Raw genomic sequence first — 22,680 nt, forward strand, 5'->3', positions numbered from 1 at the left:
GTCTCCGTTAAAGCCTCTTAGCTCCGCCCCCAGCCTCGTTGGCCCCGCCTCCCTGCCAGGCTGCAGCGCCGCAGGCTCCCCAGTCAGCGAGGCCCGCCCCTCGCCTGGTTCGCCCCGCCCCTGTGCTGTCCTCAGATCCGCCTGATTGTATTTAAGATCTCGCCTCGGTCGTCCAGGCGGGTCGCTGGGAGCAAGGGCGCGCGAATATTGGTTGAAGGCCCCTGGTCCCCTTAGTCTGGGCCATGTCTGACGGTCCCGCTCTGGAGGGAGACTGTTGCCGGCGGCGAAGCGGCGCGCAGGTAGGGGCGGGGCTGCCAGTGCCTTTTATTCCGAGGAGGCGAGGCGGTCGGGGGGACGCGGCGGAGGCTTCCGGGCGGCTGGGGTGCAATCCCCACGCGACCCCCGCGCGCTGCAGCCCACGCTCTACCGGGCGACCTGCAGGCTGGCGCCGCTCCCGTGGCTGGGCTGTGTCCCACAGCGGGAGCTGGGCACCTGAAACGTTAAGGAAAGGAAAAATAACGGAGGAGAGTCTTCAGTGTGTGTTTCAAAGCAGCTTATCATCATCAGGAAGACAGGCCAGTCGAGGAAACTTGCAGCCCTGAAGTGAACTGGAGCAAAGACTGAGCTCTCTGGCGTCCCTGTGCGCCATGGCGACCAGCCCCAAGTTCCCAAAGCACGCCCCAGGGCCTAGGCACACGGGGAACCTTCGCCTGGACTGGAGCTGTGCCTCAGTAGCCAGCACCTTCCCTCTGAGCAGTTTTTCTGCCTCAGTTTAGATTCGCAGCTGTTCTCAACCTGTGCATCGAGACCACTTCATGGGGGTCGCCTAGAGACCATCGGATAAAACATATATAATTACATATTGTTTTTGTGATTAATCACTATGCTTTCATTATGTTTAATTTGTAACAATGAAAATACATCCTGCATATCAGATATTTACACGACGATTCATAACAGTAGCAAAATTACAGTTATGAAGTAGCAACGAAAATAATTTTATGGTTGGGGGTCACCACAACACGAGGACCTGTATTAAAGGGTCGCGGCATTAGGAAGGTTGAGAACCACTGGTTTAGAGCGATGATGGGATGACCATAGACACGATTCTTCCCTAACTGAGGTCAAAGGAAAAATCCATCCCGGGACTGTGTATGCTTTTCATTTACTTAGACACACGCAACAATTTTATGGAGCACCTGTGTGCTCATTGGTGCAGTGATGATTAAGACAGATGGCCTAGGGCCGGGGTCTGCAAACTGCGGCTCTCGAACCACATGCGGCTCTTTGGCCCCTTGAGGGTGGCTCTTCCTAAGCCTTAGGAGTACCCTAATTAAGTTAATAACAATGTACCTACCTATATAGTTTAAGTTTAAAAAATTTGGCTCTCAAAAGAAATTTCAATCATTGTACTATTGATATTAGGCTCTGTTGACTAATGAGTTTACCAACCACTGGCCTAAGGTATAGGAATACCAGGCAAATAAACAACTTCCATACATTGTGAGAAACCTTGCTTATGAGGCAGAGATCAAATTAGCCCCCTTTTCCCTCCCCCATTATTCTTTCTTAAGGCTGAAGGTCCCAATTAAAAAGTAATAACCAGCCAGAGAGTTTGTGAAATGCTTGGGGAGGTGAGCTTTTCCTCTACCCTTCTAGGTTCTTTTGGCTGGTCCTATAATTAAATTAACATGAGACAGATTAATAAGAGAAAATAACCAAATTAAATTACGTAGTACATAAGGGAACCCCATATACATAAGAGCCAGAGCGCCTCCCCCACCATACACGAGAGGTTCAGAGACAGAACGGTAAAATGAGGCAGAGATGACTTTGTGAGTTAAGGTAAGATGCCATGGAGCTTCAGAGTGTAGAGAAAGGTCGTTCTTAGAATAAGAAGAGCAGATGTTAAGTACAGTGGGGCCTTGACTTACGAGTTTAATTCGTTCCGAGACCGAGCTCGTTAAGGAGCTCTTTAACTCAAATTACTCTGTCAACTCAAAGCAAAAAATCAGCGGAGAGACAGCTGGTATCTCAAAAAACTCGTTAGTCGGGACACTCGTAAGTCAAGGCCCCACTGTAATTAGAAGCTTACCCTGCCTTATAAACAGGTCATGAAAAGTTATTTCTGGTAATAACGCTTATGGGCAAGGCCCCAACTTTAAATTCTTTAAGGGAGAAATAAATGTTTCTCTTGAGTCTGCAGGGTCTCGATTGGCTTCCGCTCAAAATTATTCTGGTGCCAACGTGGCACATCTTGGGGAGGCCTGTTCTGAACCCCTGAAGTTTCTCTCCAGGTATTCTGATGTCCTACTGCTAGCCTCTGAGCACCTCAGGCGGGCCTCTGGGGAGCTTCCTCTCACGTCCCCCTAAGTGGCTACCCCCAAACCTCACCATCTATCCTCATCCTCTGCCCCAAGCCTGTTTCACAAATGACCTTGAGGTTTCTTCAGTTTTCTCACCTAAAGTTAATCCTTTCTTTTTAACTTCTAAAATACCTTCCAAGTCCATCTCCACCATCACTTCCTTGCAATTTCCTTTACAAACTCTTTCCACGGCTTCCTTACTGGTCTGGTCTCTTGCTTCCTTGGTCACCACCTTCATCTTCTTCTTTCCACTGCTGTTGTATCGTAAATCATACAAGACGCCTTAATGAGCCAATTAATTAGGAGGGAGGTGTTTCTTCCAAATCTCTGAGCGAAGTCACACAGGAAGTTTCCTGCATTTATATCTTTTGAGCTTCTTTGCAGATTTTACAAAGAGCTCTGTGTGAGTTATTGTTACAGGCAGTTGGTAATCTTGGATACATAAAGAACAAACATTTGGCATAAGAATATGGGAATTATTATCAGTATTAGTCCATTACATTAGATGGCTAGCTTGCAAGGTCAGACAGTTAAGTTTTTATCTTTTTCTGTTATTCAAACTAAAACAGTTATTACATAGAATAAGAGACTGTCTAAAAATGACAGAGTTTACAGAACAAGGGACTATCTAACAATAGCAGAGAATTTCAAACAGCAGTTTTTATACAAGATGGAGGTTACTATGCTTCACTGCCACTGTAGAAATGTTGCCAACCCAAGATCTGGTCAGGGCCTCTATCTAAAACTGCTCAGTGGTTTTCAAGTACCTATAACATAAAGTCCAAACTCCTGTGCATCTGCCTCCCTCTCCCCTCCATTCCACAGAACCTAATTTAGAACCAGTTCCAACTACTGGAGTTCTCTCTGACTGAAATGCCCTTTCTCCCTACCTACCCAGCTTATTCCCAGTCCATTAAGACTTAGCACACCCATCCCCTGCTGAATGAAGCTTTTCCTAACTGCTGCTCCCTCCCACCCAGAGCTTTCTGCTCCCGCAATGCCCAGGACCAGCTTGTATTGTATGTTGCTTTGTCACTTCATAACTGTTAACTTCTTTACCAGATTGTGAGTTCCTCAGGGGTAAGAATTTTATTTTCCTCGTATTCATTCCTTTGGGGCCTTCCGTAAAAGTTGCTGGATGAATGAATGAATGAATGAATGAGAGGGCTCCACAATTAATACCAAAAGAAAGGTACATAGAGCAAATGCTGTGTCACAGAGTCCAAGGAAGGAGTGATCCTTGCTACCATGAGAGAAGGAATATAGGTGAAGTGGGTAGGGGGCCTGGTGTAAAGGCTGACAAGCAGGAATCTGGCAGCTAGAGCTGGGATTATTAGAGATCCAGCATAAGCAATAACAGTGCAAAGACAAAGTATTCTTGGCTGGCAAGAAAATGTCTTAGTTACCTATTGCTGCATAACAAGTATCCCAGAACTTAAGCTTAAAACACAAACATTGGGTGTCCCAATTTCTGAGGCTTAGGCATCCAGGAGAATTTAGTTTGAGGTTCTGGCTCAGGGTCTGTCATGAGTTGGCAGCCAGCCTGTCGGCTGGAGCTATAATTGATGTCAAGACTTGACTTCAGCTAGAGTGAGTTTCCAAGCCCCTCATGTAGTTGTTGGCAGGCCTCTGTTCCTCACTGATTTTTGACCACAGGTCTCAGTTCTTCACCACGTGGCCTTTGCATAGGCTGTCTGAGTATCTCGAGCACCAAGTGAACTGAAGGAGAGAGGACAACCAAGATGGAAGCTATAGTGTTATAGCCTAATCCCAAGTGATATAGTACCATTCGGCAGTAGTCTGTTGGGCATACAGACCAACCCTGGTACAGTGTAGGAGAGGAACTATATACCATGGTGTGAACACCAGGGGGTCTTTAAGAGCCTTCCTGATGGTTGACATCCACAGCTAGGTTGAATAAGACTGGGAGATTTATGTAAAAAAAGTGGAAATATTTGAAAAGTTAAATTAGGGCAAGAAAGCAGAAGGACTTAGACTAAAAAGGTAGTGTTTTGCCATTAGATGATATAAGGAGCGGAGTTCAATGATCAAAATAGTTTATTATTTTAGTACTAATAGTAGAGTGAAAGGTAAGCTGGAGAAGGAGAAATCGTAGACAAGGAGACCATATAGGAAAAGATCATCTTAATCCTCCCCAGATATCAGTCTCTGAAAGAATTTTTACTCAACTGCTGCAAAATAAGGACAATGAAAGAGTGAAGTTCACAAAATTAATTGCATTTCATTTCAAGGATTGGCTTTCATTCTGAGATTATCCTTTCTACTTTTCTTATGTTAAAAATGTACTTTATTACCCCAGCTGGTTTGGCTCAGTGGATAGAGTGTCTGCCTGTGGACTGGAGGGTCCCAGGTTTGATTCTGGTCAAGGGCACAGGCCAGGTTGCGGGCCTGATCCCTAGTAGGGGACGTGCAGGAGGCAGCCGATCAATGTTTCTCTCTCATCATTGACGTTTCTATCTCTCTCTCCCTCTCCCTTCCTCCCTGGAATCAACAAAAATACATTTAAAAAATGTACTTTATTTTTGAAAGAAGGTGATAGTAATTGTTAAGTATAATTAATGCTATCACTTGGCAACCTTATGTCAGTCCCTAAAATTTAAAAATACAACTACTGATCTTGAACCTCACTAGTCTGAGAATCACTGGTCCAGATTATTAATATAAAGAAACTGATACACAGAAAGGGTCACTGACTTGCCTTAGGGTCTTCTGATTTCTAGTTAGGGCTTGTCTAATGTGAAGAAGAGTTTTTAAGTGTGGCAACGGGCTTTAAGTGGAGGTGATGTTGCAAAGAAAACCAATATGCACATAGAGGACAATGAAACGAATGTGCAGAAAGCAGCAAAAACCAGAGACAAACAATGCTGACAGTTTTGCTCTGTCTGCATCCAGTCCCTTCCTGAGGCCAGTGTCAGGAAAAATTGTGAAAGACTGAAATGAGCAAAAGAGATCGCTAGCTGACTTGGGGCCATCTTTGAGCTATTTTACAACTCTGAATTGTAGATTACTGACAGCAATGCAGATGATTATTGTTCATAGAGATGAAAGTTGAATTGTGGTAGCAGTTGTGACATCTTTCTGGTTCCCTCATTAATTGATGAGTTAAATAATATCCTTAACACAGGTTTATTTTACATTTGTATTAGAGTCCCCAAGAAAACCTGTCTGAGCAATACAAGCCTCTACTATGCTGAGATTGAAACAAAAAGTAGAGGAAGGGATTAGAGCCATGGTTGGCTGTCAGGTATCTCAGTGACAGTTGAGGCTGATTTCCTTAAAAAGCTAGATTGAAAAATTGGAAAAAGAAAATACTGATTCAGAAACCTTAGACTTTAATGTCTTTAATATATACAAAACACTGTATACTGGTAAATGTTCCTCCCTCGCTTAGAGTAGGACCTCTACTATAAGCAGTTGATTGTAATCCATTTTAAGATATGTCCTTCTAAATTCTTATTCTACTTGAAAACCAGATGTAACAATAATAGACAAGTTATGTCATTGACATTCAGGGGAAAACTAAATACTAAATCTTTCCTTCCTGTCAATTCTTGTTAAAAATATATATTCTGATTTTTACTTTGGACAACTTAAATGATTGCATTTTTACCAAATATGTCTCTGTTGGTTCCCCCTGCTAAGTGCTTATTCTTCTTAAAATTGTAATTTTGTGGGTTTGAACGATTGAATGAAATTGCATTAACAACAGCTGGCTTCTCATTGTTATTCCTGTAGAACGAAGCTGGCTAATTGCTATAATACCTCAGTACTGGAAAAGACAAAAGGGCAAAGGGAGACCCTTAATAACAGACCATTTTCTATAATGTTTGTAACTTGCTGTGAAAATGGGTGGTTCTAAGGATTGGAAAACTACAGGAGCCTTCTCATTAGCTGTACTTTACTATATAATTAAAATAACATTTGTATCTCTAAAAAAGGAAATAGCAAATTATACAGGGTATGGATAACTTGGCTAGATTTAGTAAGGACAGATGTAAAAAAACCAACATAGCTTGACTATTCATTTTCATTCAAGAATTTTTAACTCATTAAAATGGGAAGGAAACTAACATTGACTGTGTCACATATTGTGCTGGGTGCTTTATATTCATTTGATCTCATTTTAACTCTCACAATGTTCTCGTTTTATGGATCAGTAAACTGAAACTCAAAGTCATGTAAGCATAAAATTATGTAATGTGGATTTGAATGTATGTCCATTTACTCCTAAGACATATGTTGGATCAGAACTTAAAAGAATGTCAGTATTCCCATGTTCTTAATTTTATATTTTGAATCTATTCCATCAAATTATCATCCTATATAATAAAAGGCTAATATGCAAATCAACCAAACGTCAGAATGACTGATTGCTATGACACGCACTGACCACCAGGAGGCAGACACTTAACGCATGGGCTGCCCCTTGGTGGTCAGTGCACTCCACTGGGGGAGCGCCACTCAGCCAGAAGCCGGGCTCATGGCTGGCAAGCAGAGCAGCGGTGGCAGGAGCCTCTCCAGCCTCAGTGGCAGTGCTGAGTATGTCCCCTGAGGACTCCTGGTCGCTGAGGGACCTCCCCCCCCCCCCCCCCCCCGAACCAGTGCATGAATTTTCATGCACCGGGCCTCTAGTTTATAATACTTACCTAAAATAAAATGTGTATATCTAATATTAAAAGGTGAGTTTGAAAAACTATGATTTCAGAAATCCAGTTAAGTAGCTGAAAATTCAGTCTGTTCAACAATAATTTGGATTCAAAGATGTTTTCATCCTTTATACCCAGTACCAAGATTTTGTAGGCAAGCTTCCTAGCTGTGCTTTGCTGCTCAGTGGGTCTATTTTAGATAGAGGGAATAACCCCTTGGAGTCTCTTGTGTATATAGCAATTTTCTGTTAGATGCCGTATTTTGGGCATGCCCTAGGTTTTATCTGTTTCTAGCAGTTTGCTTAGCTATCAAAATTGAAGCTCAAGGTCACCAGAGTTCTGCAAATACCTTCAGGGAAATAATGGCTTTGGAACTCACTTTCCTTTCAGGTAGACTTACTGTTATTTCTTTCTCTCTCTCTTTTTTAATATGTTTTTTATTGATTTGAGAGAGAAAGAAGAAACATTGATTGGCTTCCTCCTGCATCTATCGCCCCTACTGGGGATCAAGCCTGCAACCTGGGCATGGGTCCTGACCAGGAATCGAAATGGTGACCTCTCAGTGCGCAGGACATTGCCCAACCAACTGAGCCACACCAGCCAGGGTATTCTCATTTCTTTTATGGCCTCTACTAGTATGAGACCTTACTTTTTTGACAGCTCAACAATTTATTTTGAAATATTTTAAAAAATAATTTATGCAGCATTTTAGTTGTTTTCAAAGTTAAGGCTGTATATCATGCTGCCAAAAATGGGATTCATTGTATTTCTTTATTTTTGTTTTCATTAATTTTAACTTTTAAAAACAGGGGGAAACATTGGTGTGCTTTTCCCTAAAAAAGCAATTATTAGACTTATATAAAAATAAGGCTCTTATTTTAACTGGACTTATTGTGCTGATTATTTCAAAGTATATAGAAATATCAAATAATTATGTTATACACTGGAAACTAATGTGTTGTATATCAGTTATACCTCAATAAAAATAAATAAATAAGGCTCAGTCATCCCAACTGAACATATATATTTTCCTGAGCACACCTATCTTCATAGAAATGTGATTGTTTCTGAGTAAATGGTTTCTATGTTATTTTCTTGACTTTATATTTCATAATGAGTATATATTGTTTTTATACTAAGAGAAAATAATATAGTCAATAGAAAAAATTGAACCAACACACAGAATATGAACATATAGCTGTTATAGTATATCCTATATATAGGGCCTTCCTGAACTGCTTTGTGTAAAGAAATTCGCTAGATGACAAGCATGTTCCTTTCAACACTAGATTTTATTTTATTTCAGCCATCTCAATAGACACTTCATAATATACTGTATACTGGACATTTCCCCACTTTGTTCTTGCAGCCTGTTTCAGTAATGGACTGTAGGCCTTATTCTGAATAATTCCAAATAATATAATAGATCCACTTTCTGAAAACTAAAAACAAAGCATGTTTTATAATAGTTTTCTCTCTGATAGTTCCCTCTCTGTGGTAGATTTCTCTTAAACTTCCTTAAATTGGCTTATTAGTAGAGATACCAGCTACAATAGTGACTTGATAAAATAATGTCTATTTAAAAAATCATGTTCCTCTTTTGAAGGACAAGGAACACCCAAGATACCTGATCCCAGAGCTGTGCAAACAGTTTTACCATTTGGGCTGGGTCACTGGGACTGGAGGAGGAATTAGCTTGAAGCATGGGTAAGTTTTCGGCTGGTTTCATTTCTGGGAATTCCTCGTAGAAGTAGACCATGGGGAGCCTAATGCACATATGTCCAAAGAACAACTGATGCAGTTTTATGTGACACTGACGGTATTTCATTTCCACCTGGAGAAGGAGATATTTGCGTAACAGAATGGAACAAGTATGCCCAAGTTGCAATATAATAAATACCTAAGGATTTGGGAACACAGTTTCTAACCAGAATAATCTGGTCCTCGGTGTTTGGAGTACCAACCGTAAATGCCATGCTGCCAGGTATGTTCCTATGTCTGGAATTGCCAGGGTAGACAGGATGTGTCTTAATGGTCCAGATACATATTTTAAAGCCACGTAAATACAGATTACTAACTCGAAATCCTGAAAATTACATGTTATTGAGTCAAAAGAAAGGCAATATGCCTTTCCAAGCACATGTATCATTATTAATGGAGGTAGCACCTGATGGTCCATGAGGCTCAGGACAAAACAAGAGCTTCTGAACTAGAAACAGGAGGAATGAATATTTTATAATACTTCATTCGATTATTCAGTGTCTTTCCTCCAAGAGGATGAAGAAATAAGCAACTTACTGACAATGAAAAGAGAGGTTAAGGAATCTCATTCTCTCAAGTGTTTTTTCTCCTGAAATGGTTAAGAATATTATTGTCTGGAGGCTGACTGTTAAACTGAGTAACTTGATTTATTTTTTTACCGTAATTTACTTACTTTAACAAAATTGGATTACTACAACATTTATATGATATTGAGTATATATAGCATTACTAGGAGACTGTGTTGTGTGAAAGAAATGAGATGTAAAATATAGTCAAGACATTTGGAACAAAGGGATTTTATGGCACACTGCAAGATGAGATGATGCCATTGTAATTCATCTGATTCAAATTACCGAGGAGCTCATGAAATAGTAATTGAAGTGTGGGAAGTAACAGCAGGGGTCTTAGTCAACCACTGTCAACAGTTCTGTGTGTAGGGGACGCACTTGGTCCGGGAAGGTCACATTCCGTGTGGCACATCGAACATCCATCTATGCCTCTTTCCTTACCATCAACCCAGTACCAATGTGTCAAGTCAGCATTGGGCAGGCTTTTGGGTTCTTTTGCCAAAACTTTTGAGATGACCTGATTCTAGCAAAGTCCTATGAAAACAACATTTGTTCTTATTTCATGCATTTAGGAGTTGAGTCCTAGTATTGGTTTCTCAGCTGTATTATTCTAAGCATTGCTCTTAGTTAACTACTTTTTATTTGTATAGGCAGAAGTAGTTTGTGTTCATGGTAATATTTGTTCATGGGCATAGAACAAAATAGAGCTTTCTACCAAACTGAGCTAAAATAACCATTTTTAACTGGCTCTTTAGAAAAAAGAAAGAAAGAAAAGTTAAAAATAGAATGCAGATAAAGGGTCACTGCAAATCTAAAGAGGGTTTTAAAAATATATACCTATATATATTAAAAAGCCTAAGCGACCATTCGACTGGTAGCTATGATGCACACTGACCACCAGGGGGCAGACACTCAACTCATAGGCATGGAAACATGGAACAGACTGATGAATCTCAGAGGGAAGAGGGAAGGGGGAAGGCAGGAAGAGATTAACCAAAGATCTTATATGCATACTAGAGGCCTGGTGCACAGATTCGTGCATCGGTGGGGTCCCTTGGCCTGGCCTGCGGGGATTGGGCTGAATCCGTGCACTGGGCCTCTGACATCCCCCAAGGGGTCCCAGATTGCGAGATGGAACAGGTCAGGCCGAGGGACCCCACCAGTCCACGAATCTGTGCACCAGGCCTCTAGTATAGACATAAAAGACTATGTTCTTCCTAGAAGAATTTTACTAATCCATATACTGAATTGTGTGGTCACCCTAAAATACTCACATCTTTTAAAAATTCAGTGGCTTTTATAGCACTACAGTCCATTTGTAGGAAAGTTGCGTCATGAAAATTTGTCTTAGATTCTTAATGGCTGAGGAGCTCCTCCTGGGGTTCATAAGTGGAAACAGCCACAATTTTCTGGCCCTGTATTTGGAATCTTATTAAATTTGTGCCTTACATAGTAAAATAAGTAATTTGTACTAAAAATATTCCATTTTTTCCTGATACTTAAATGACTTCAGAAGCCCACATCAACTACTTTGTCAGCAATATTATTCTCATGTTATTAGGGAAAGTTTGGTTTTCTTTGTCTGATGCTTAGGAATGAAATACACACCCAATAGATTATGTTTCTACAAAAATACTGACAATAAGCTCTTTAGGAATATAAAATTATTTACTGATTCCAAGGTTTGGCTGATACTATTCCAGATTATTCTACTCATGTGTGATACCAAAAGATGTATGTAAAAGAGCTTAAGACACATATAAGAATTAAATCAGAAGGAGGAAATGGAGGACCAAGAAAATGACAGTGAGCAAGGTAATCCTAAGATACTCAGAAGCCATTGTGTTTAGGTTGGGTCCTACCATTCACATTTAGCATTTCCTGTTTTCTCGGCTGTAATATTATATGTCAGAGATACTAATCCTGTTGCATGCTATTAGACTTAAAGTTAATAAACCCATATATAGACAAGATAATTAAGGCAGAGTAAGATTCAAATGACTAGACAGTAAATGAAAATAGATGTATTATGGACTCTTGAGTTTTGTCTGCCTGCTTTACACTTAAGAAAGAGCAGGGAGTTTAGAGAAGTAAATTCCAAAACTTAATACCTTGAAATTTAAAATGCTTTTTGTTTGTGGCTTACAGCACCAAGTAAATACTTCACTTTTAGTCTTTGGCATATTTCCCTCCTAAGATAAAAGCTCTGTCATCTTTGCATTTTTATCCAGATATCTCCTTTGTAGGTGTAAAAATATTTTTTTCTAAAATCTATTTACCTAATCTTTTAATGAACAATGTTGACCAAAGTCTAAACTAATTTCCTTTTTACAAAGGCAGTACTAAAAACAGGCTTGGTGTACCAAATCACTTGAATAAACAGGATAAATACCCTGGGTTTTCCTACTTTGTGGATGGGTTTTATTTACCAGCAGACTGTTTTGTACTTTACTTGGCTCTGTTCCCAGGACTGCCTAAGTTTCTCCCACATAAGAAGACCTGCCAGCCCACTTCCCACTGAGGGTCATTGGACTCCATACCACGCATGATTCTAGAGTTTCTTCCATGTGACACAGGACAAAATATTTGGATCCCTGGTAGTTGTAAAGGGCCCCATTTAACTGTGTCACCCCCTGCCCACTCCCACTAGTTCTACAGCAGGGATGAGGGCGGTCCTTTCTTCTGCCAAGGTCCATTTGGATATTTATGACATCATTTGCAGGCCATACAAAATGATCTACTTAAAAACTAGCCTACTATACTTGGTCAAACATTTAATTAACTCATCCCTCCTGCCTTGGTAGGGCCAGACCGAATGATTTCCCGGGCTCTCTAAGGCCCGCGGGCTGGATGTTCCCCACCCTGCTCTAGAGCAGTGGTCGCCAACGGGTGGTCCGCAGACCACTGGTGGTCCATGAGGTCCGGAAGGTTGGCAACCGCTGGTTTAAGGAAACCTTTGGAACAGCGGTCGCCAACCGCCAACCACTGGTCCCAGTGGTCCTCGAGGTCCGAAAGGTTGGCGACCGCTGCTCTAGAGGAATGGCACTCTATGGTTCTCTTATGCAATGAAGCTCTAAAGCACTAGCTACTTGGTGAAAACAGATGTTTGAATGTGCTTTGGATTTCACTGCCATGATCAGACCAGGCCTTTATTTTCTAGACCTTAATTTACCGGTGGGCCATTAAAAAACCTTTCATTTCCTTACATCTTTATCAGTCCCAAGTCTATAGATTTACTAGTGACCCCAACTTTGACAGCTGGATTCAATAGAGGCTGTCGTCCTCATTTTCACTATGAAACAGTTAGTATTTATCCAGTGTCCATGCTTCAGGGGCAGGAGCTAAAGCATGCATTTGCTGGTGGTTCCTTCACTTGCGTGTCTGGATGCTCTGATACCCTCTGGAAGCCACTGAAACTGATAAATGAGCCAAAGGATCTTTCTTGAGTGGGGGAGAGAATTTAGAGAAGACTTTGAGATTAATTTCCAAATCAAATTTGAGAGCACTTTGTGAAGGATAGGGTATAACACAACATCCTTTAACAGAGCGGTCTCCAGATGTAGCCATGCCTTTTACACTTGTAACTTTTGCACTTGTTTTAGCTTTTATTTCCAAATATTTTCATAAGGTAGATGTGTTTTTCAAACAGGAAGCATACTGTTCCACCCCAAAAGTAGCCCTGTTAATGCTGCAGTTTAATAAACTGTAATTTAACAAACTGTCCAGCAGAGGTCTCTGAGCTTCATGTTTTCTAATAAGAGCGTGCCAGAGGGACATCTACTCCTAGGGAGCATGTTTTCCCCTGATTGGATTTTAGAATAAATGCATTCCACATATGCTAGGATAAACTCTGCTCATTCATGCTTCAAGATTCACAATTAAGACTTGTGTTTTCAGATTGTATTTCTCCAACCCAGATAAAAGCCTGATTACCAATGATTTTGCCCCATGGAAAGAAATATACATAAAAAATATAGAAGACTAACGCAACTATCAACATTTTACGCTGTCACCGGCATTACAAAAGCATTAAAGTATTTGGTATTCTTTCTATATGGCCTATACCATTAATTAAATCAAGCTGCTACGTGTATGACTTCATTTATGCAGAACATTAATGATTGGACTGCAAGGATATGTTTTTCTTTGTGCAAAAGCAGAGCAATAGAGTTAATTAAATACCAATTTCTATATTTTGTGTTACCAGCAATGAAATCTACATTGCTCCTTCAGGAGTGCAAAAGGAACGGATTCAGGTATGGCAAAGGGTTCTTTTTAAACCCAGGCGTCTTTTCTTCTCTACTTAACTATTGTTTTGTGAAATGGAATTAGTTATAAAAGAAATGTTAGTTTTGAAAGGTGGTAATATGATGATAATTTAAATAACTAATCAACAAACATTTGTTGAGTAGTCATTAATTTTTTTTAAGATCCCAAGTGTCCTCCATGCAATCAGTATGGTTTGAATCCTCATTCAACCTCTAGAGGGCAAAAGTGAATAGCACAATCTTAAGTCATATAATAAAAAGGGATTCTAACATTGTAGCATTATAACACCATCTTTATCAGACTAGTAGGAAAATCAGGTTGATGGTCTCAAATGTATGAAGTTGGTTTCTATTTAATGATGGCAAAACTATTCCAATTTAAAGTCGTAAAACTTATTTCAAAAGTATTAATGCTAGAATAACATCTAAAATCTATTTAAAACAACCACATAATACTTAACATCTGTCTGTGGCATAATGCTTCATTAATAAAACATTTGTAACAAACCCTGTAGTTTGTAGTTTGTAATACACCTGGAAAATGAAAGTGACAAGTCAGAAATATGCACACATTACTAGGAAATGTCTGTGGCCCTACATAATTCCTTACAACTTTCAGAATAATATACCTTATTGAGATTAACATCTGAGAGTGCCTATTAAGCATCTTGGAATAAGAAAATTTTACTCTGTAGTATTCTTCTTTTTATATTATGAAATTATAACACCCATCTTAGGATAATGGTTTCTTTATATAGTCTCTCTGAAATATAGTTGTGAAATTACAGGGCTAAATTGAGAACCTAAATTGATGAAATGACAGCAACATCATTTAAATACATGTTAAATATTCCATATCAGTTTCTTCTTCAGATTTTAAAGGAAGATTTTTTTCCTTTTAGTTTTCTTTAGAATATTTTCATTACTGTAAAATATTTTTTATTCTTAAAATGGGTAAAATTTTTGAGAGAAATTACAATTATATAAATATTTAAAATCATGAGTTGAATATGTGTAATTATATCACTCTGCATGTGAGTGTATACTATATACAGGAATGAGCAAAAGTAGGTTTACATTTATAATACAAAGATAGTACAATAATTAATAAATAATAATACAAGAATAAACTCTTTTTCATATTCAAAACTATAAATCTACTTTCCCCCGCCCCTGTATACATAAGAAAGGGGACATTTCTGATGATATTGTGTAAACTTTTTTTCTTTTTTGCTCTCTGTAAATAGCCTGAAGACATGTTTGTTTGTGACATCAATGAACGTGACATAAGCGGACCTCCATCATATAAGAATCTAAGAAAAAGCCAGTGTACTCCTCTTTTTATGAATGCTTACACTATGAGAGGTAGGCAGAAATGTATTTGATATAAAGAATATTTCCAGAGTAGGCTCCCCTAAATAATGCCAATTATTGCTGCAGTTAACATTTCTTGGGTATCTACTACATACCCAAACTTTCAATGTGTTAACCCCTTCAGTCCTCGCATCAGCCTATGTGGAAGGTCTATTATTAGTCCATTTTACTGATGAGAAGACAGCTAGTGAGCATTTTGGGTCCAGAATTCCAACCCAGATCTGTGGGACTCTAGTAGATTGTCAAGTTGACTAAAGATTATGTTTGCAATCAGGTTCCCACTCTCAGTTTGGAGTTATACCTCCAGGAACTTGTAGTAGAAGTAAACCTCCTTTTGAAAAATGTACTGTGTGATAACAATAGGAGTCTTATTTTAATTCCCCAAAGTTGTGATAGAAAACAGCCTATAAAGGTTGAACGTAGAGGACATTGTGAAAATAGGAAATTATAACTGAAGGACTGGCTCAGCCACAGCAGTAAAGTCATAGAACTTTGCTTTAATGAAATCAGCATTGAGTAAGTCACCTTGCTCTCTGTTCCTGAACATTGTCAGCTCTGACTGAAAGGATAGAACTGAAGGAGTAGCTTCTCACAGCATGAAGCTTTCCTAGCATAAAAGCTAAATAAGCTTACTGACTTTTATAATATACAAGTCCTTTGTACCTAATTTCATTACATCTACGCCTTAAAGTCAACCCTTATGCTACCAAGGTACGTCCTGTGCTATGAGGCCTAACTTGGTGATCAGGGTTCAGGTGGTCCTGGGTTCAAATTCAAGTGTTTTTCCTACTGTCCATGAACCATGGGCACGTTTTTTAACTTCCCCGAGTTTCCACTGACCATTAAGTGGTGACCTCTGTGGTGATTGGATGATGAGAAGAGATAACATAAAAAGGGGATCCCTAAGTAGGTGCCTGGCACATAGGAAGTCCTAAGTAGGTGATAGTAGTATTGTGATCTCCATGATCATTATAGCTGCACTTCAGACCATCTAAGAGATAGTTCATGGACACATGTAAAATATAAGGAATTGTTCTGAGGCTGGGGAAAGTGTAATTTTCTTTTGCTTTCTGACACCTCTATTAGTATTTCTATTTTCCTCCCTCCCTCCTACCTTACTACCTGCTGCCACCTTATTCCATACCTAGAACAACAAGTGCATATATAAATGTGCGTTTGCATGCATGTGTGTGTGTGTGCATGTGTGTGTTTTTTCTTAATTTTAAGGTATAATTAAGCTTTCGCCTCACATGTGACTTTTCCTTCCTCCCCAGGAGCAGGCGCAGTGATTCACACCCACTCGAAAGCCGCGGTCATGGCCACCCTTCTCTTTCCAGGACAGGAGTTTAAAATTACACATCAAGAGATGATAAAAGGAATAAGGAAGTGTACCTCGGGAGGGTATTATAGGTATTTTCTTCTCTACTTTTCCTTAAAAAATTTGAAAAGCATTTTTCCTTTTTTTTTATAAACAGGCTACTGATTTTTTAATGCATTTAATGAGATGTTGTGGAATCTGTGTTCAGTAATACCCCACTTGATATTATACTTCCAGATCTCTTCTTAGTGACACAGATCAGATGCCTCCCCCAACCCCTTTCACTGCAGCCTTGGTAAATGATTAGCAACATGAATAATGAAATGATTGTCAGAGCGAAATGACAAGACCTTGGCTGAGACTTCTGTAGAGATGGAAAGATTATGTCCCTACACTGAAGCACCCAGAGAGCAAGGTATCCCCACCTTCACTATGTCTGCAGGAAGTTTCAGCCCCCGCAAAAGTTTTCACTTCATTTTTATTTGATTTTGTATTTCTAGAATCCTATATAATAAAAGCCTAATATGCTAAGTGTCCAGTCATCCAGTTGGCTGTTCAACAAATCAAAGCGTAATATGCTAAGACCGCTCAACTGCTTGCTATGACATGCACTGACCTCCAGGGGGCAGACGCTCCGACCAGTAGGTTAGCTTACTGCTGGGGTTCGGCTGATCAGGACTGAGTGAAACAGGCCGGACACGCCCTGGAACCCTCCCACAGTCCGTCCCCGGCTGGCCAACATCCCACGTCCTTCCCCAGCCCCAACTGTGTACCGGTGGGGTCCTTGGATTGGCCTGTGCCCCCTCACAATATGGAACCCCTCAGGGAATGTTGGAGAGCCAGTTTTGGCCCTATGGTGGAATGACTGGTCGCTATGACACACACTGACCACCAGGGGTCAGATGCTCAATGCAGGAGCTGCCTCCTGGTGGTCAGTGCGCTCCCTCGGAGAGCGCCGCTCAGCCAGAAGCTGAGGTCATGGCTGGCGAGTGCAGCAGTGGTGGCGGGAGCTTCTCCCACCTCTGTGGCAGCGCTAAGGATGTCTGACTGATGGCTTAGGCCCACTCCACTTAAGTCATCAGTCAGACATCCCCCAAGGCTCCCAGACTGTGAGAGGGCGCAGGCTGGGCTGAGGGGAACCCCCCCCCCCAAGTGCAGGAATTTTGTGCACTGAGCATCTAGTATGTTCATATTTATAAAAGTTTTATAATTATTTCCATTAAGTAGATCTCCATATTTTTATAATTTTTCAGTCTGGAAAGTGGCATAGATAGTATAGAACAAAGGCCTAGATAAAATCATATAAATTCACTAGCCCACAAAAATGTAGTAGTTATTCATACATCTAGAATATAGTGACATGAGGAAACATGTTCTTGGGGCTTGGGTACAAGCTCAGAATTTTATTTGAATGTATCGGCATCCTTACTCCTGAGTCTTCATTTCCTAAAGGGCCTTGTTTAGGGGAAAGGGGTGCCAGTTTTTATAAAATGTCCTTACAGAAATATCGTACTGTTGCTGCATGCAATAGAAAGTACATGTTTAAACTAGTGTGCTGAGAAATTAATTTGATTTGATTGTAGTTAATATTTATTGTGTGCCTAGAGCATTCCTCAGCACCATGAAATACCTATTTACAAAAGTTAAATATTTATATTATGAAAGTATACATACTAAAGAAAGTATAGCTGCCTTTTCCATATCTGGGTCTTGAAGGAAGGGAATTATGTGTGATATCAATTTCATCAGTATTTGGTTGCTTTGGTGAAGGAATAAAAATAAAAGAACATGAAAGGGTGGGTTAGAGGAACAGAACACAAGAGAGAGCTTTTGAATTCTGTGAGAGAAAAAAGACATGAGTTTTTTTAAAAGATGCCATGTCTTATGTATTGTAACATACACATTTAGTATGTTCTTGTGAATGTTTCAGAATTTAAAGAATACAATTGTTTCTGAGATGCGCTTTGTGATTTTATGTGAGCCTGGCTGGGAAATCAGTAACATAGTCATTATTGCGGCTCAAGGGGGAGTGATCGTTTATCAGAGTTTGGGGAGAATCCTGAGAGTCCAGTTTTCCAAAGAAGGAGCAAAGGAACATGGATGAAGAAAGAAAGGAGGATTCTGATATTCTCTACTCTATTTTTGAAAGTCCATCTTGAGAAAAAAAAATTTCACATATCCAGCTCTTATCAGGGGAGGTTACCATATTCTATATAATAAAAGCCTTATATGCTAAGCGTCCAGTTGTCCATTCAACCAATTAAAGCGTAATATGCTAATGATATACTAAGGCTGCTCAACTGCTCGCTATGACGTGCACTGACCACCAGGGGGCAGACACTCCGACTGGTAAGTTAGCTTGCTGTTGGGGTTTGGCTGATCGGGACTAAGCTAGGTGGGCCAGACATGCCCTGGAGCCCTCCCGCGGTTCCTCCCCAGCTGGCCAACCTCCTGCATCCCTCCCTGGCCCCAATCATGCACCGGTGGGGTCCCTCAGCCTGGCCTGCACCCTCTCGCAATCCGGAACCCCTTGGGGGATGTTGGAGAGCCATTTTCGGCCTGATCCTGCTCAACACAGGAGCTTCTCCCTGGTGGCCAGTGCGCTCCCACAGGGGGAGCACTGCTCAGCCAGAAGCTGGGCTCACAGCTGGCAAGTGCGGCGGCAGTGGTGGGAGCTTCTCCCGCTTCCACGGCAGCACTAAGGATGTTCGACTGGGGAGCAGGCCTAAACTGCCAGTCGGACATCCCCTGAGGGCTCCTGGACTGTGAGAGGGCGCAGGCCCCTCACCTCCCCCCCTCTCCCGCCACTCCCCCTCCCCCCTCCCAGTGCAGGAATTTCGTGCACTGGGCCTCTAGTTTAAATTGCTTGCCTTTCCTTTTGGAAGCAAATGCATGTATATGGTAGAGTGGAAAGAACACTCTAACCTTGGACTAACCTTGCTCTGTCCCTCATTTAACTGGTAAGGATTTGTGTTCCAGCTTTAAAGTGGGTGGCCTGGTTTGAATTAGCTTTCAGGTCTTCTTTTGCTGTGAAATAATTTTGCCCCTGAAAATACGTCTGGCTATTCAGTATATGCTAGAGGAAAATGTAAGCTTGTGGTTTCCTGGCTGATATTAGGAAAGATTTGGAACTAGCGATTCATTCTTTCCATATTGAAGGATATTTTATAACTACGTCTACTTTACTTAAATGAAGTAACGAGCAACTTCATACTGTTAATAATAATGGTTGGCCAAGTTACACATGACAGCTACTTAGCCTGTACCTGCCCTAACGTAGCAATTTCTGTTAATGCTGTAGCAGAGCTTTTTGATTAAGTTTAGCCATTACGGAGGGAGTGAAAAAGCAGATGTTATATTACCAAGGCAAGAGAAATTCATGTAAAAAGGAAACATGTCTGAGTTTCGACTGGTTATAAATGACCTCAGGGATAGACTTAAACTTTACAGTAATTAAGTTATTTGCTTAAATGTTATTACATGAATAGAAAGAAACACACATTCTAATTTCATTACATGTATGTACTTAATTAAACAAGGTGGAATAAATGAAGTTCTTAAGAATGTTCTGAAATGGTATCAGACCTTTAATAGTCCACTATTAAAGTTTCTTGCTAACCCAGTGCCACAGACCACACCTGTATTTATTGGTCTGAGACACTTCGGGTCCTACAGAGTTAAGTAAAATGTTTTGTATCTTTGAAAAATTCCTATTTCATAAGTAGTTCAATTGTTAATCCCTCCTTCAGTTCTGATTCTGAAATCTATCATTTCCCATTTCCTGTTGAATATATTTTGATTGCCTCTGCTACACGGAAATACTTGTATGATCTTGATAATTTTTTTTGTTAGGTTTTGGTAACCTATACAAATTTCTGCCACTTAGTCTTGGGATTGGAATAATGCCTGCTAAATTCCCAAAGCATCTTTTGATACAGATGTTTGTGCAAGATACAAAGAATTAACATGCAGCATCTTGTTCATAACTTGGAGTAGCTTTCCAGATACAAAGAGGATGTCTAACTGGTTGCTTGAAAAAACTGTAAATTTTACATATGAATGCTTTTGTTTTAATGGGGTGAAAAATGGCTTGTTTCATCCTGTAGATACGATGATATGTTGGTGGTACCCATTATTGAGAATACGCCTGAGGAGAAGGACCTCAAAGAACGAATGGCTCGTGCAATGAATGAATACCCAGACTCCTCTGCGGTACTGGTCAGACGTCATGGAGTCTATGTCTGGGGAGAAACGTGGGAGAAGGCTAAAACCATGTAAGCATAAATCAGAGAACATTTGGTTCAAGTCACCACACTCTAAATGTGAAAGAGAACAAACTGTCTTAAGATTTCAAATGAAGTGTGATTTTTTTATGTGTTATTGGTCAAATTGATTTAAATTTAAATATTTTTTTTTATCATTTCTAGATATTTGATTTGCATTGTGTATTCATTTAATAAGGAATATTTATTGGATGAACTATTATTTGGAAAGGCACTATGCACTTTGATACAAAAAAGGAGTCAGATCTTGTTCTTGGAGTTTAAGGCTGGAAGGGAGAACAGAACAAATCCAAGTTATATAATGGTTTGCTATATTTATTTCAAAAAGTGGCACATAGTAACAAACTTAAATTTATGTAAGTGGTATATTTAAAACTTCCTTTTATATCCTGAGAATTATTTAATATGGTTGCATGGTTCAAGATTGACCCTTTCCATGTTTTAACAATGGTGGGGGCAAAATAAGAAAAATGTAGCTTGAAACTGAGAGAAATTTCTAACCCAGCTAGGAACAGGGGTAACTTATGGAGAGGAGAAGTGTGATGATTGGGTTTGAATAACTGTATTTCTCTATCGACCTTAAGTCCTTTTGCCTTTTCCTTCATAGGTGTGAGTGTTATGACTATTTGTTTGATATCGCCGTATCAATGAAGAAAGTCGGACTGGATCCTACACAGCTTCCAGTTGGAGAAAATGGGATTGTATAAGCCAAATGGATGTTTATATACAGAGACAAAGCTTATCTTAACTGTTACTTAAATGAAACCTGACTTTTAAAAAATTGAACCTGCTGCCATTAATTTGCCACTAAATACTGCAGATGACCACCCTGAATATCGTCTGACACTGGATGGTATTTGCTTAAATTCTTGTCATTTTAAATGACAATGCAGTAGAATAAAAATTTTATAAAGAATGTTTCTGTTTATTTTTAAATCCATAACAGCAAAGTATTTCCCTTTAAATTAATTCCCCTTTTTATATACACTCCCAAAGAATTCCTCTTATTCTTCAAAGTTGCTGGTAATAATAGAATTCATGGGGAAATTTCCACTTAATTATGAGATGAGCACATTGCTTTTGCCAAAACTAGTGGTCAGTTCTCTGTATTTTACTTGACTTTACGGTAGCATGACTAGTGATCACTGCCGCCTGAAACATTTTTCTCTCTGCTTCCAAGACACTAAACTGATATGATTTTCTACTTCCCTCACCCATCACTTTTGTGTTTCTTGACTTTCTCTCCTTTATCAGATTTCGAAATGTTAGGGGGCCTCAGGGCTCTCTGCCCTTAGCCATGTCTTCATCTACACTTTTCTTCCCCTAGGAAATCTTATGCAGTGTCCTAGCTTTAAGTATTATCTATATGCTAATGCCTGGCAGCTTTCAGCCCCTCCCAGATATCCCTACATTCCAGACTTCTCTCCAACTCCTACTTCTCAGCATTTGGATGCCTAATTGGCATCTTAAACCTGTCAGTGCCTAAAACAATGCTGTTGACTTTTCTTCCCTATAAACAAATAGCCTCCTGTCACCTCCAAACATTTTCTGAATGTTTATGCCACAAACCTCTCACAGACCTCTGTTTTGTTCACTATCACTAAGGAAAATCCTGACACATCGTAAGCCACTCAGTAAATTCCTGTCTCCTGGGTTCTTGGCGGAAGTTCTTTCATCAGGGAAGAATCTCATTTTCCTTGTTTCTAAAATGGAGCTAATGAATGGGATAGCATAGATGAAAGAATAGTCATTTAAACACCTTTGTATGTTTCTTCACTGAAAATGCAGATTTTACAAAAACCTGATTTAAAGGTGGGGGAGGAGGGAATGGCAGGTGGCAGTCTCTGTGCTACTTGGGTTTTTATTCAGGAGAAAGTGATCCCTACACCGTGATTGCAGGGAGCTGAGGTCCAAAGGTGAATACAGACACAGCCCTGGGAGGGCTTATTCTCAGTGCCTGGCACATGGTGCTCAGTGTGTGTTTGTGGAAGGGGCAGCGGGCATTCTCCCCATGCCCTCTGACTGTTGTTCTCTGGGTCAGTCCCCTTCTTTAAATAAGGGGAAATGTTATGAA

At 40.1% G+C, this 22,680-nt stretch overlaps 1 protein-coding gene across 1 annotated transcript; it reads left to right on the forward strand.

The window, feature by feature from the left end:
- The first annotated feature begins 119 nt into the window (after positions 1 to 119).
- Positions 120 to 21,522, forward strand: APIP (APAF1 interacting protein). The gene is made up of 7 exons (XM_059709705.1): positions 120 to 299; positions 8,640 to 8,740; positions 13,571 to 13,619; positions 14,879 to 14,996; positions 16,280 to 16,415; positions 20,430 to 20,597; positions 21,214 to 21,522. The coding sequence occupies exons 1-7, from the start codon at positions 243 to 245 to the stop codon at positions 21,311 to 21,313; spliced, it is 729 nt and encodes a 242-aa protein (XP_059565688.1). The 5' UTR covers positions 120 to 242; the 3' UTR covers positions 21,314 to 21,522.
- The last annotated feature ends 1,158 nt before the right edge of the window (positions 21,523 to 22,680 follow it).

Source organism: Myotis daubentonii, chromosome 9, assembly GCF_963259705.1.
Source record: "Myotis daubentonii chromosome 9, mMyoDau2.1, whole genome shotgun sequence".
In the NCBI taxonomy this organism is placed as follows: Eukaryota; Metazoa; Chordata; class Mammalia; order Chiroptera; family Vespertilionidae; genus Myotis; species Myotis daubentonii.

Coding starts and splice junctions, on each gene's coding strand:
- APIP (XM_059709705.1), top strand. CDS start 243: ATGTCTGACGGTCCCGCTCTGGAGGGAGACTGTTGCCGGCGGCGAAGC. Junction 13,620..14,878: donor TGCAAAAGGAACGGATTCAG/GTATGGCAAAGG, acceptor CTCTGTAAATAG/CCTGAAGACATGTTTGTTTG. Junction 16,416..20,429: donor ACCTCGGGAGGGTATTATAG/GTATTTTCTTCT, acceptor TTCATCCTGTAG/ATACGATGATATGTTGGTGG.